This window comes from Oreochromis niloticus, linkage group LG11 (assembly GCF_001858045.2).
Source record: "Oreochromis niloticus isolate F11D_XX linkage group LG11, O_niloticus_UMD_NMBU, whole genome shotgun sequence".
NCBI classification, from domain to species: domain Eukaryota; kingdom Metazoa; phylum Chordata; class Actinopteri; order Cichliformes; family Cichlidae; genus Oreochromis; species Oreochromis niloticus.
The window spans coordinates 36842530-36856593 of record NC_031976.2 but is presented as its reverse complement, the minus strand read 5'-3'; the positions used below and the strand labels follow the sequence as shown (position 1 = coordinate 36856593).

General features: G+C 41.9%; 2 protein-coding genes across 9 annotated transcripts; both read left to right on the top strand.

Annotated features, from left to right (window-relative positions):
• The first annotated feature begins 759 nt into the window (after nucleotides 1-759).
• On the top strand, nucleotides 760-5586 carry si:dkey-7j14.6 (membrane-spanning 4-domains subfamily A member 4A). 5 transcript variants are annotated; one of them, XM_005456005.3, is made up of 7 exons: nucleotides 760-872; nucleotides 2024-2266; nucleotides 2587-2688; nucleotides 2779-2835; nucleotides 3160-3345; nucleotides 3479-3601; nucleotides 5293-5586. In XM_005456005.3, the coding sequence occupies exons 2-7, from the start codon at nucleotides 2063-2065 to the stop codon at nucleotides 5338-5340; spliced, it is 720 nt and encodes a 239-aa protein (XP_005456062.1). In that variant the 5' UTR covers nucleotides 760-872; nucleotides 2024-2062; the 3' UTR covers nucleotides 5341-5586. The 5 variants fall into 5 exon arrangements, with proteins under 5 accessions (XP_005456062.1, XP_003451280.1, XP_005456063.1 ...); XM_003451232.5 differs by having other exon boundaries at nucleotides 771-905; XM_005456006.4 differs by having other exon boundaries at nucleotides 779-838.
• Nucleotides 5587-6307: 721 nt separating this feature from the next.
• On the top strand, nucleotides 6308-12319 carry nudt17 (nudix (nucleoside diphosphate linked moiety X)-type motif 17). 4 transcript variants are annotated; one of them, XR_003222115.1, is made up of 10 exons: nucleotides 6639-6784; nucleotides 9519-9623; nucleotides 9708-9824; nucleotides 9954-10137; nucleotides 10247-10272; nucleotides 10401-10493; nucleotides 10605-10703; nucleotides 11015-11148; nucleotides 11521-11854; nucleotides 11892-12319. XR_003222115.1 is itself a non-coding variant. In XM_019364634.2 (9 exons), exons 2-9 carry the CDS (start codon nucleotides 9528-9530, stop codon nucleotides 11684-11686), a joined length of 915 nt encoding a protein of 304 aa, XP_019220179.1. In that variant the 5' UTR covers nucleotides 6308-6421; nucleotides 9519-9527; the 3' UTR covers nucleotides 11687-12319. The 4 variants fall into 4 exon arrangements, 3 of the variants coding, with proteins under 3 accessions (XP_019220179.1, XP_005456060.1, XP_005456061.1); XM_019364634.2 differs by lacking the exon at nucleotides 6639-6784 and adding an exon at nucleotides 6308-6421 and having other exon boundaries at nucleotides 11521-12319; XM_005456003.2 differs by having other exon boundaries at nucleotides 11521-12319.
• The last annotated feature ends 1745 nt before the right edge of the window (nucleotides 12320-14064 follow it).

Here is a 14064-nt window from a genome sequence, read left to right as displayed (position 1 = left end):
TGAGGTTGCCTGTTCACATTTTATTCTGTAAAAACTAAATTTTCACTGCTTTTATGACCTTTTTAGTGGGGAGAACACAGCTAGGATTTAATGATTTAACAAATCTTTTAAATCCTTTGTCCTCCACAATGCTAAATGGCTGGGAGTCCTCAATCACCATGCTAACCAGGTCTTCATCTATTGGAGATTGTTCTCCTGAGGAAAGACAATAAAAACAAAGCACAAATATAAATATCACACACGTAACTTATTACAATTGTATAATATTGTTATATCATTTAGTAACATTACGGCCATTACTCGACACAAGCTTCGAAGCCTCGATACATAACGTCACATCACTACTTAAAAGGAGGCAGGGAAGGTTGTTGCAAAGCTGGTTTTTCACGTTGATTCTGTTGTGGTTTCCTTGTGCTGCCTTCAGGTGTCGTTGGAATTATGCCGAAATTTCCCTTCACATCCACTCTCTCCACAGGAAAACATGTTCGTGATTTAAAAGTTATGATGTTATAATTTTATTATTATTATTATTTTAAAAAACAACACCTGAAAGTGTCTTTAAAAGTTACACACAGTGATTAAAGACTGAATCTTCTGAAATCATTCCTTCTTATGTTTTTCAAAAAGGTCAGAAAAGAAAATCCAAAGAAACAGCTCAGTTTATTTATGTCATTGTATTTGAAGCAATATTTCATCGTTTAATTAAATTGGACTGGAACTTTATCACATCATGGTCTTCCCGACAAGTGTTTGGTAAATCAGAATTCCGAGTTTACAGTTTGCTCCTGAAGGCAGCCTAACTTGATCCTGAACAGAATCAACAGCAGCTGTTGTTCAGGTCAGAGAACTTCCGTGTGTCCACCTGATAGCAGGTAATCTTCAGGAGTAATCCTCAGCGTGGTCAGGTAATCCGTGCGTGTCTGCAGATGTTTCAGAGAGCAGCTCGGCCTCGAGATGATTGTTAGTCGATGTTTTTGATCTAATGCGCAGATATATTTCCGGTTAGTTTATCAAGATTTGTTCGCACAATTCTTATCTTTAAAAAAACAAAACAAAACAAAACAAAGAAAAACGTTGAAAATCTCTCGTGTGGAGATACCTGCGATTTCAAAAGTCTGATATTTAACATCGAGCTAAAAAAGAAGCAGCCGTTTTATTTTCCGGGTAACCGCACTTCCTTATCACGCAGTAGGAAACTCCAAACCAGATCCATGTTAAATTCGGGGACTTTTGTTTAACAAAAGATTTTATAGCAACGTTTGGAGGTTTGATGAGTGACGAGTGGATACATGTAAACAACTTAAAATGTCAAACAAAAAGGAAGAAGCGCGGTGAACAGTGCGGCCCACAGCAGTCATAAGCTCATATTTCATTTGATTATTAGTTTGCTATTATTCCCGTGTCGACTGTAAAACTGGTGATAATGTAAGACTGTGCTATGTTGGTAATGATGTCATAAAAAGCAGGTGCCGATCCCGGACAGAGCCTGGAGCGTCTCGGGGCCAACAGCGCACATGTTGTCTTTGCTGCTCCGTTCCGGGGAAGTTCCCCTTCAGCTGCTTCTGCTGAATCATTAAAGCGGGACTTCCAGTCAGTCAGTCAATTAAAACAGATTATTAATGATTTCAAAATCTTATTAGGTTTTCATAAGTACCTCTTTTCACCGACATCAACTTTAATAGCAGGAAGTTAACTTTCTCTGTTTTTGTTATCTATATTTGATAACAGCACCATAAACCTGAAAACTGTGTTTTTGGTGGCCCTCATTTGGCCACCCCTGAATGTGGAGGCGCTCCTGAATGTCGAGCTCTTTTAGATTCTTAAGATGTCATAAAGGCAAAAATCAGAGAATTATTGCTAAACCAGAATAATTTTCTCCTGTAAGTTTGTCTGAAGAACATCTGGAAGCTAAAGTCGATCCGTTTTCGCGGCACCAGCTGGCGCTGCAGCTGCTGCAAATGCCCTTCTCGTCCCTAAACATTGTTGACCCCTCCCTCATTGTTTGCGCTTGTGATTTTTCCAGAATTTTCCTTCTGAGCTTCTGTGACCTCTGACCTTTATTATGGCATCCACATCTATCACCACCATCGGTGGAGTGATGGTCGTGACTCAGGTCATTCCCAAGGATGACGGCTCCATCCAGCTCCAGAACGCCGGCATCTCCACCACACCGGCCCCTCCCCCTGTCAAAAAGACCACACCCATCCCAGTCAAGATGGACGACATGACCGTCGCCTTCATGCGGGGACAGCCGCACGCTCTCGGGGTGAGCGTCTGTACTCTGACCATCAGATTCATCACAACAAAGCACAGACGCAAACACGTTGTCACAGTCAGTGCGATGATGATGATGATGTCATCACCTCTGACCAACCAGATTTTATTGTAATAATAAAGGTTTAATAAAGCTGCCAGGAGTTTGTGACCTGTGACAACACAGGCTGGTCTCAGCCTGCACACAGGTCTCATCTTTGATGCTGTTTCTCAGTTTGGTGGTGTTTCAACAAGAACTTCACCTGCTAAAACTTTTAAAATCTGCATTATTTTTCATCTTTGCTCATGTTGTGTCTCCGTCTGTGTCCTCAGGTCGTTCAGATCATGATTGGGCTGCTGTGCATCCTGTTCGGTCTGACCGCCGTCTACTCGTGGGCCATGATCGCTTACTCTCCATTCGCCCTCGGCGCCGCTGTACGTACACACAAACATGATTAATAACCTTCAGGTAGAGCCTCACAGGTGTCATGTGTTGTCTAACCATGCCTCTCTGCTGTCGTGCAGTTTGTCGTCTCCGGCTCGGTGGCCCTGGCGGCAGGGAGACGCACTTCCATCTCACTGGTGAGTTTTAGAGAATCCAAAAAGAGGATGTGTGATTGACAGGTCAGCAAACTCAGACTTGGTGATTACAGCTGAATGACAAACGAATGAAATACCAAAGCTGCAGCTCCGCCTCCTTGGACAGTCTGTTAGTACAGTGACCTCACAGCAGCCCTGTTGTTGGTCAGATGATGTCATTAAAAGTGGTCCATTTCAGGGACGGTTAGCTGCAGGTGTGGTACCTCTGGATCTTCAGTTAAAGTCACAGACTGTATATCAAAGATGGATGAAGCCATTGTACTTCATTAGCCGCTGTTAGTTTAGCCATATCTGGTGTTTGTGCAGGTTTGGGGGTCCCTGGTGTCCAACGTGATAAGCGTCCTGATTGGCCTGGCCGGTGTGGCCTACACCTGCTGGCTGCTGGCCGAATGCCCCCCCTCCTATCGCTTCTGTGACCGACAGAGCTTCATCGAGTTCAAGGACGTAGAAGACCTGAGGAGGAGATGCAGCCAAAATTTTTATACACTGGATGTAAGTTTATCGCTCAGTCTGGTCCTCAGGGCCGGACTCTCGGTGCACCTCAGATCTGGTCTCGGGGTCTTCCCTGAGAACAGGAGCAGGTTGTTCCTTGTGTGTATTTCCTGTTTCATATTTCCTGTTTCAGGTGGTTCTTTACGGGCTCCTCGGCCTCTTCCTGGTTCTCCTCGTCCTACAGACCTGCGTCACCATCGTCGTCTGTGTTTTCTCTGGGAAAGCCATCCGGCTCCGCACACCATTTTCTCTCAGCGTAAGACTCCTCCTACCAATAATATTAACTCCGCCTCTCAGGAAATGCTGATGTGTTCAGTCGCAAGAGAAAAAAAGAAAATTAGCAAAATAATAATAAGACCTGCTGAAATACATTTTTAATATCAGCTTTTCTTGCATAAAAAGATTTGACGAATCAGAAAAATATTTGCAGTTTTTGTAAACTGGGATTTATTATTTATTATCATAATAATAAATATTTCCTCCTGCTTTAAATATATTTTTTCTTATCAAATAGCCAGAGATAAAACTGAAGTGCAGAGCGCTTTTACCACCCAGAAAACTTTATACAGATTACTGACACGCTGACGTGCTGCACTGTCAGGAAATGATTTATATATAGAATAAGTTTCACTTTGGTCCTTTCAGCTCCCGTCTCAAACCGACCCGACTTTTATGTCGTGTGTCCGAGCCTGAAGGCATCGCCGCAGGTTCATTTCCTAAAATGAAATTCAAGTTGAAAGATTGCTATTTTGGCGCAGTAGAAGAAATCGCGTGCACATCACAGATGGTGATGTGCACGCGGTCAGAACGCAAAATTCAGCGTTCAGTGATTAAAAAATATCAAGAGCATCAAAATTGATCTCATGGTGCACAAGAAGACGAGCCTGAAGGGGCGATGTTAGTGGTGCAACGGATCACGGTTGATTTAAGCGGCCCTTTGCTGCCCAATCTGTCCAGGCTAAAGCTATTACAAAAGCTATTGGGGTGTTTAGCTGCAGAACAAGGGGTTTAAACTAGTTAACGCATTGACACCGTGCAGCCCCACGCACGGGGCGATCCGCGGTAACTAGTTAACGGAGATTTGCCGCATTAATGCAGTTTTGGCATTAACGTCATTTTAACGAAATTTACGCTGACAGCACTAGTTTAAACTATGATGAACGTGCTTGAGCCACGCTATGATATCCTGTCGCGCGTCCACTTCATTGACAAGATCGTACCCAGGCATGCATGAGCAGGAGAAGTTTAAAGTTATGGCTGAGCTGTCACAGGCATCTTCTGTTGCCCTAACTACAAATGGGTGGACCTCCAGGGCAACGGAAAGCTACGTGACCGTGACCGCTCATTATATCACAGTGGAGTGGTAGATAGAAAGCCCCTATACTGTACCTTAATTTGTTTTTATATAATTGCGTGGAATGAGTCTTGAGTTGAATGTTTTTTAATAGGCAAAAAATACTTAAATAAGTAAAGTAAAGCTGATCCGAAAATTGATCCGATCCGTGACGAAAAAAAACATGATCCGATCCGAACCGTAAGACTTTTGATCCGTCGCACCACTAGCCCACAAATTTAAATGTTTCGATTTGATGTCTGATCGCCAAAAATGTGTAACTACGCCTCCTGCAGTGACGGAGGAATGGAACGGTCTGTTATTCACACCTAAAGAATTCGAAACCTGAAATATTCAGCTTCAGTAACATTAACTCATTGAATCCCTTTAACTGAAAATGATCTGTGATTGTTTAATGAGGCTTTTGCAGGTTTAAGTGAGAGAAACAAAATCATGAAAACATAAAATATCAAAAATTATAGTCAAACATTTACAAGGAAAAAAACAGGATTAGTTCCAAACTTTATTCTCAGGTATGAAGCATTTTAAATGTTTGTTTTTGAGAACTTTTCCAGAACAGCCGATTTTGATGTCGTCTGACCTTTGACCCACAGGTGGAGTCTGATGATCGCAGAGGTCTGCTGCCGGCCTACTCACCCTGAGAGGAGAAATCATCTGAGAGCACTTCAGATACTGCAGGAGTCTGACTCCGTCTGTCTTTTCTTGCTTTTTTTTTTTATTTTTATTGAGGTGTCACTGGCAACGGTTGCACAGCATTCTGGGTAATTTAGGGGGAAATCTGCCATGTTAGTATAATCAAACAGTAATCATCATTATTACTGACAGTCATTTCAAATCACACTCTTGTATTGTAACGTTAACACTACAATAAATTGTTTTCCAACAGAGCTGCGTTATAATTGCACTTTTTAAAGGGAGGCTGGAAACCCAGCCAAAGTTATGTTTGCGGATGCATCTGACGTTTTTGTCTGACCTTCGATATGAATGTGAGGCAGCTGAGCCTCCACAGCCCCCGAGTCTCTGTTTTCTCTGCATCATCTGAGAATTAAACACCTGTCACTTACAGTATTTGTACTGTCAGAATGTCAGTAACAGGATTAATTGTCTCCAGCTGTTTTAGAGCCAAATAACGAGAAGAGAAATGGACTGATTCTTATATAGCGCTTTTCTACTCTGCTGGAGTACTCAAAGCGCTCTATACAACATGCCACATTCACCCAGTCACACCCATCCTCACGAGCACTGACTCTAAACTGAGTGCTGTCTAACCACATTCACACACACAGTCAAACTTCGATGGATGCATCGGAGAGCAACTTGGGGTTAGTATCTTGCCCAAGGATACTTGGCCAAGGATACCTGGAGGAGCCAGGTATTGAACTCCCAACCTTCCGATCAGTAGGTGACCAGCTCTACCTCCTGAGTTAAAGCCACCCCGAAAAAAAATGCTCTCAATAAAAACGTTTTCCATTTTCTAACAAAAGTTTCATTGACGGGATTTCATAAACAACAAAGGTATACTCATAGTGTGTTAAAAGCCAGGGCATAAAAATGTGTCTAGTGTTTGTGCAGATCTAATATTTAGGGGGAGACTATTCCAAAGTCTGGGATGCCACAGAAGGCTCTATCGCATTTGAGACTAGTCCGTGGGATGGACAGCATTAATTTTGAGCTAGACCTCAGGGTTTTTCCTGGAGCAGAAACAGAAAGGAGCTCAGACAGGTAGGAAGGGGCTCGGGCATTAAGCGACTTAAAAACAAAAAGTCAACGTGTAAATTGGATCCTGTAGGAGACGAGAAGCCAGTGTAGAGAAGCTAAAACTGCGATTATATACTCTCTGTTTGGTACCAGTTAGCAGGCGAGCAGCTGCTAACTATTATAAATTATTTAATCCGTTTCTGTATAATACCATGATGGGGGAAGTTAATAGTTCAGGATTATTCCATAAACAATAAAAAATACGAAGATTGAATCAGTTCGACCCAAAACGAAGAAGAAAAGCTTTTATTTTGAAGTATGGAAGCGGAAGTTGGATCCGGCTGAAATGACCTGGGGGAGTTAGCGAGCGCCTTCTTCTCTTTTTCAGTAGGTTTCTGCTTCTTCTGTTGTGTTTCTGAGCGAGCCTGTGTATTGGGGTTAACCCGTAATCCCTTCACTAACACATGTAGAGGTTAATGTGTAGGAAGTTGTTTTTTCCAGAGCATTTTACTTCCGCTAAATGAGGGTGTTAGCTAAAGTTAGTTAGCTTTGTGGACAGTTAACGTTGGAGCCCAAAGTCCCAGCTGTTGACAGCTGTTCTGCTAACAGGCGGTCTGTATTTGTCTGGTTTAAACAGCTGGACTCGGCACTAAAGTTATGAAAATGAGCTGCTTAATGAACACTTGGTTGTTTGAATGAATATAATCAATAATATAATGTGTTTTGCTCTGAAATGGCTCATGTCTGCTTTTTCCCAGCGCTGTTTTTATTCGCAAAGTACTTTTATACGTCCTTTAATAACGAATGTAAAACTGACTGAAGTTAAACATGTCTTATTCAAGAGAGACCAGGCCAAGAGGGCCGCACAAATGACAACAAATATAACATTAACCGTTTTAATAAAGGTGTTTGAGTGGCTAAAAAAGACCGGATCCACAGTAAATCAGAATCATGAAGACACCTACAAAACAAGTAATATCTTTATTTTATATCAAACACTCAGAAGTTATCAATATCAGATATTAGACATTTAAAATACACTAAAAACACACAGAACCATCACAAATCACTTCTTAGCACAACACCAGGATCTCACTGTCCCTTTAAATATTTCTCTTTCTCCTTTTTCACACTTGTGCTGAGTGTGAGTCATTCCAGCATTTCTAGGCCATGAAAGAGAGAAGCAATGTTGCTGTGCTGTGTAATAGTTTGGAAACATGACGCTGGTCCAACATCTCGAGGTCCTGTAGAAAGTTCCTGCAGGATCACCGAGGCTTTCAGGATCTGTAGATCTTTACAGTCTGATGCTTTCGTGTTTTGATGATTTACTTTTGCCACTACATTAAAAAAGTAAAAGGAGTCCTGAATATGTTCTGACCAGCCACGTCTCCCACATAGTGATATGATCCTTCCAATTTAATTAAAATGCACTTTTTCCAGTGAAAGATCAGTAGATCAAATATCCTGGGGATCGGTGCAGGTTAGTTATTGATGCGTCCATCAGGATACCGATGCTTAACTGAGTCACAGAAAAAATAATGAACCAAAAACAGTTTTTAGCAGAGCTGTAATGTGTTTTTGTGTGGATACATTCTGCACTGATGATATTATGAGAGATCAAAAATGCTGAAAAGTTAATCAATTTAAAAAACTCAAAATTTCATCCCATTTTATGCACTTCATATTCTAGTATTTGTAGTATAGAGGTGAAATTGAGCAAAAATCAGCTGATTGTGATCATGTTAATGTTTTTGTATTTATTACATGTTTACGGTCATTTTAGCTTAAACTCTGTAAACTCTTAAACTGTGTGTTATGTATTAAAATCAGTGATGGGATTAACAGCGTTACAAGTAACGCAGTTACTTTTTTCAGTAACGAGTAACTAATTACTATTCCTATCGTTACAACGGCGTTACAGTTACTAACAAGGTAACGCGGTCCGTTACTATTTTTCAACAAACAGACGGTTGAAGCTGTGTTCAGTTCACCGCATCTTATATCAGCTGCAGGAAGTAGCTGTAAGTAATCTGGGCGCTACAGCTTTAAGCAGCTGCGCGCTCCCGCGGACGGTAATCACGATCACTGTCTAGCACAACACCTGGAGCTCAGGGGGCAAAACAATCGCATGTCTGCTGCTGTTTGACTGAGGAAGAATAAAGGAGTCGTGGTAAGTCAATCACATGACCACTTAAAGACAAAGCAACAAGGTGCCAGTTTTTAAATTGTGTCGATAGGCCACGTAAAACCAGAGTCATGATAAACAAGATATACGCGGCGTTTTTCCCTCAATAGTTTCGTCACGTTTACTGTCTAAGGACAGCGCAGCGAGACCTCTCTGCTTATGAGCAAACAAACCCAAAAACAGCCCGTTCGTGTTGGTGGAAAAACGCACCATGTTGACCAATTAAAAAATGATATGGCAACATGACATTTGGTTGTTTAGGAAGAGGGGGAAGTTTTAGGAGTGAAGTGTTGTCTTGTGTAGTTAGTGTGTAGTGTTGTGGATAGTTTTGTGTTGTGTGTCAGAACAATGAGGCGACTGCTGTCTCCAGGTAGAAACAGCAGTGATACACCTGCTGCTGTCAGACCTGCAGGTATCAGGCTGTGATGTTGTTTGCAAAACTTGTGCATAGGATTTTAAAATTGACAATTTATATTTGCATTTAAAGTTATGAAATATGATTCATTAAACATGTTTGTGGTTGTTACAGTAAAAATATAACTTTTTCTACTCTGATTTTATGTTTTTTGTCTGATTTTAGATCAACTGTGTTAATACAGTATGTCAAAATGAAAACATGACTGTAAATTCAGACACGTGAGGTTGTGCTGAAAAGAATGATGCCAAACAAGGCAAAGTAAACAGTTTTTAAAGGTGAAATGTGGAGAGAAAATCAAGAGTAGTTAAAAATGGCCAATTATACCCTGGACCCCAGAGGGTTAAACTTTTTTTTAAAGTAACGCAGTAGTTACTTTTCAAGTAATGAATTAACTCAGTTACTTTTTTTGAAGAAGTAACTTGTAACTATAATTTATGACTTTTTCAATGTAACTTGCCCAACACTGATTAAAATGGAGTGGACTGCCCTTTCAAGGCGTGTTGTGGTCACGTGTTCAGCTCCCGCAGATGGACGTGGTCGGGGTCGCCATGGATAAAGTGAGGAGGATCCTGGTGTATGTGTGCAAAGAGCGAGCGGCTCCACGGAGAGCTCAGTTTGTTCAGGTTGGTGCGGATGTCGTCTCACACCACCTTTAGAGCAACAGAGGGGGCGCTGTTGTCATCTTTCGTCTTCTTGATGTGTCTCAGAGTGTAACGGGTCACTTCACTGACAGCGGCGAGGATGAGGTGGAGGTGAGCTGCACGCTGGAGAAAAACCAGTTCATTCTTTACAAAGGAGACAGAGGACGAGGGGTCCCGCTGAAGGTCAGACACGCTGAGCATTCGCCCCTCTACATCCGTACTCAGTTCAATTTAATTCAGTTGTATTTATACAGCACAGTTTCACAACAACAGCTGTCCCGAGCTCAGGGTTTCCTGCTGTTTCTCTCTCAGAGACCGGCTTTCTGTCCCATCAAACACCTGTCAGCCACGGACGCAGCTGCAATCCCATTGGACATCCAACAGCGTGGAGTGGATGTAGGTGTGGCTATCCTCCTGCAGACAGCCAATCAGAGAGTGTTGCTGACACGGCGGGCAAAGGAGCTTCGCATATTTCCCAACGTCTGGGTTCCTCCAGGTTCAGCACACACAGATCTGTGTTTGCACACATTATTAAACACACACACACTCGTTGTTATGGGTTTTCTTGTTTTCTAATGCTCTTCATGTATTGTGTTAATATTTAGGAGGTCATGTGGAGCTAGATGAGACGGTAAATGTTTCCTTTGCTTCCCAGCATCATTTTACATGTCGTTTAGTCAGTGTGACGACTTCTACAACAAGGCAAACGAGGTTAACACAAAGTAACTCTGTGAACTTTATTCCTGTAACGGTGTGAAGCTGCTGGGTGCAGGTCTGAGAGAGCTGCACGAGGAAACTGGACTCAAACTGGAGCCGGAGCAGGTTTCTCCAACAGTCCTGGGCCTGTGGGAGGTGAGAGAGTCACCCGAGTATCTTTTAATCACTGCCTGCTGCTCTTATTTACATCGTACACTGTGAGGTTATATATGTCACAGCCCTCTGTGTGTTCTGTCCGACCGTCAGTCGGTGTTTCCTCCCATGCTGTCCAGAGGACTTCCTCAGAGACACCACGTAGTCGTCTACATGCTGCTGCACTCGTCTCTCACTCACCTGCAGTTACAGGTAACAGCTGAGGGCGGCTCAGGCTGCCTCCTCTCTCATGGTGGGTGTGATTTTGGATAATTTTGGCACATAATGAATGATTTGACATGATCTTCTGTCTACGTGATGTTGGATGATGATAAAATGGATGCAGCAGGCACAACTCGGCTGTTACTTTAATGTAATTTTGAGTGCATGTGGTTTAATTTGCTTCTGTTTTTGTGACGTTACCTCTCTGTCTTTAACATTGGTCTCTGTGAATGATCCCCTCTGCTGTTATTTTAAAGTGAGCCAGCCTCTTGTGTGATTCCTCTCGTTGTCTCCACCCGCAGCCATCTCTCAGGCCTTCACCTGCTGAGGTCAGCGCGTGTCTGTGGGCGGAAAGCCGGCTGGTCAGAGCCATCGTGTCCGCTGTGGACGGAGAGGACGCCAGTGTTCAGCTGGACGACCTGCCGAGTAGCATCAGGTATCACGGGTTTAGAGGCAGAGCTGGACGCCACGAAGCTTCCAGCTCACAGAGTTTGTGCTGATGTTAATACCTGAGATGTGCTTCTGAGTACATTAGAGCTCAGCTGCTTGTGTTATGAAGCACAGCTTGTTTTGTAGTTGGATGTTTTCTACAGGAACAGAGAGGATATTGTGCATCCTGTAAATTGTGTTCTTTCCTGTTATGTATGTGAGGCTTTGTGTCGTCCCCTGGCCTGACAGGTCAGAGACAAAAAAAGCATGGTGCCCTCACAAAAACTGCAGACACTGACATTAATGCAGCACAAACTGTGAGCTGGATGTTTCATGGCATGGGTCTGTGCTTCTTTTCTGAGCCCTTCTGTGTCTCCAGTGTGTCGCAGGTCTCTGCAGACAGAGCTCTGACTGAGTCTTCGATGCCTCTGGCGGTCTTCACCAGTCGCGCTCCAGCCGGCGGTCCCGACGTGGAGCGGGTCAGCACCGGGACCAAGTTCGCCCTGGAGCTGTGGCTGAGGAGCCTCGATGTCCCTGACCTCTGACCCCGACCCCCTTTAAAAGCCCACCCTGTGGACATCAGGAAGTACACACTGGGATGAGAAAAATGATGCTGCTGTGGATCCCACTGCTGTTCTTCACTGAAACACTGAACACTGCAAGTCATGTGTTTTACTTTGGGCCAGCAGGGGGCAGTGCAGGCCAGTGCACAGGTGGCTGTTTAACACAGGAGAGGAGGGGGTCACACAGGTGGCTGTTTAATGAGCTCATCTTTCAGTCTCATGTAAAAACAGTAAAACAAATAAATGTACAAACTTTTATCAGGGGGCACTCTGAAGGCGCTCATGTTTGCAGCGTCACATTTATGTATAAATAATATGATAAACCCATATTTTTGGTTTTGGTGTCTCCTCAGAGACGTCCGAGAAGACGTGTTTTCCAAAATCCTGTTTCTGAGTACGGCCGTCCTGGACTTATTATCTGAAATGATCATGTCATTCAAATAAAAATCTGTTTCCTTTTCACATAAATTAGATTTTTATTATTTAAATACAAGTTTCCACTGCACAGCATACCTCATCACGGTCCTCAGAGGAAGCTCGTGTACTGTGGAAACTTAAAAACTGGACGTTTGGTTAGTTTGTTTTTTGACACTGCAATAAATATTCTGTCCTGAACTCTTCTTGTTATATTTTTTTCTTGTTTTAATATTTTGCTTTTCAGAGCTGGCCTTTCTGCGCTTTCACTCACTGTCAGTCTCCGTGCCTGAGCATTTACAGACGAGTGTTTTGTCTTTGTTAAACCACTTCACACTGACCTATGAATCATTCAAGGATAAAACATGGAAACCAGTGTTGTGACAACTAAGCAAAGAACCAAGTTTAAATTGTGTCTTTAGGCTCTTTGTCACACAAACACATCTGTTTGTGAAACATACAGTGAAGATAACAGTTTGACATTTTTGAGCAAACAAGGTGATTCTCAAAGCTGAAAGCCGGAATATCTCAGCGTGCTCTGTGTCTGCAGCCTGTCTATGTGAGCCGGACAACTGGAGGAGAAAACAAGAGTCAGACCTTCAGCCTCCAACTTCTGATTATGTTTGATACTCCAGAGACATAAAACAACAGCTGGAAGCTAATCTTTGCTTTAACTTTACAGTTGAGCTAAAAATAATATAAGCAAAGAACAGAGTCAGAGAATATCTGATGTGAAATTATCCACACGTAAAATTCTATATTTCATTCAGATTGAACATAGAAGAAATTTTGGCTTAACTGAATGATTTACATTTATATACTATTTTAATTTGTGACTGTCAGTAAAGTTTGGGGGAAATTGAAGAGTTAAAACTGTGTCCCTCCAACCATCTTCTGCAGTGACGGTTATTTACTGTTTCTAAGGTAGACGTGCAGAGTTTCAGCTCTTTTTCATGAATCATATCTTCTTCCTGTCGCACAGGATGGAAACCTAACAGCCTTTCTGTTTGGGATTTCTGCTTTTCCCATCAGCTTCAAAGCAAAACAATGCATTTGTATACAGGGAGACAATATGAAGGAGGAACCCGAATAAGACTGAGGGAGTAAAACAGACTAAAGAGACTACAGAGCAGGGGCGGATCTAGAGAAATTTTCTTAGGGTGGCAAAGAAATCAAATGGGGTGGCAAAATCAAGGCTTTTTTTTCAAACACATATGCAGGTGGTTACATATGGTTAAAATGATTCAAATGCAGTAAGTATACACCTTTTTCATATAAATATAGTCTATAACTTAATTATTGTCTGTAGCCCACATAATTACACACTTTAGTTACATAAAACATGTGAGTTTTGATCTTATGTACTGTATAGCCTGTATAATAAATAAATATGTAGCCCAATAAGTATAAAATCCAGAAAGCTACACAACATGGGGCGGTTCATTTACAAACACAAGTCTAACTTAAGTTTCACACTGTTATTTGTTAGAAAACAATCACATTGTTACAGCTTAAATTACACAAAATGTAAGAAATCTGCACTGTCATGAACAAAAATTTTAACCTAATTTTTCATGATTTGTTGGATCTCTGAGGTCTGAAATACAAGCGGCCATTTTTGACTCCTTTTGAGTTTATGTTTGTATTTCACCCTCAAATTGTTTCATATTAGTTTTCCTCCTTGCCTTGTTTGGTGTCATTCTTTTCAGCTCAACTGAATTTAGTTGTTTTTTTCACTGACATACTGCATTAATATTACTGATCTGAAATCACAGAAAGAACTTAAAATCCTAGTAGTATTTTTTACTGTAAAAAAAACAGACATGTTGAGTAAATGTTTATAACTTGAAATTTAAATATAAATTGTACATTTTGTAAACATATACAACTATTTATCTAAAAATGCAGCCAATACACCTGCTGTTTTTTCATTTTGTACAACCATT

What these genes read in the sequence shown, in the direction of transcription:
- si:dkey-7j14.6 (XM_005456005.3), top strand. Translation starts at nt 2,063, where the DNA reads ATGGCATCCACATCTATCACCACCATCGGTGGAGTGATGGTCGTGACT. An exon ending in GACAGCCGCACGCTCTCGGG is followed by an intron (nt 2,267 to 2,586) that starts GTGAGCGTCTGT and finishes CTGTGTCCTCAG; the next exon opens with GTCGTTCAGATCATGATTGG. An exon ending in CATTCGCCCTCGGCGCCGCT is followed by an intron (nt 2,689 to 2,778) that starts GTACGTACACAC and finishes GCTGTCGTGCAG; the next exon opens with TTTGTCGTCTCCGGCTCGGT.
- nudt17 (XM_019364634.2), top strand. Translation starts at nt 9,528, where the DNA reads ATGGACGTGGTCGGGGTCGCCATGGATAAAGTGAGGAGGATCCTGGTG. An exon ending in ATGTGGAGCTAGATGAGACG is followed by an intron (nt 10,273 to 10,400) that starts GTAAATGTTTCC and finishes AACGGTGTGAAG; the next exon opens with CTGCTGGGTGCAGGTCTGAG. An exon ending in CAGTCCTGGGCCTGTGGGAG is followed by an intron (nt 10,494 to 10,604) that starts GTGAGAGAGTCA and finishes TCCGACCGTCAG; the next exon opens with TCGGTGTTTCCTCCCATGCT.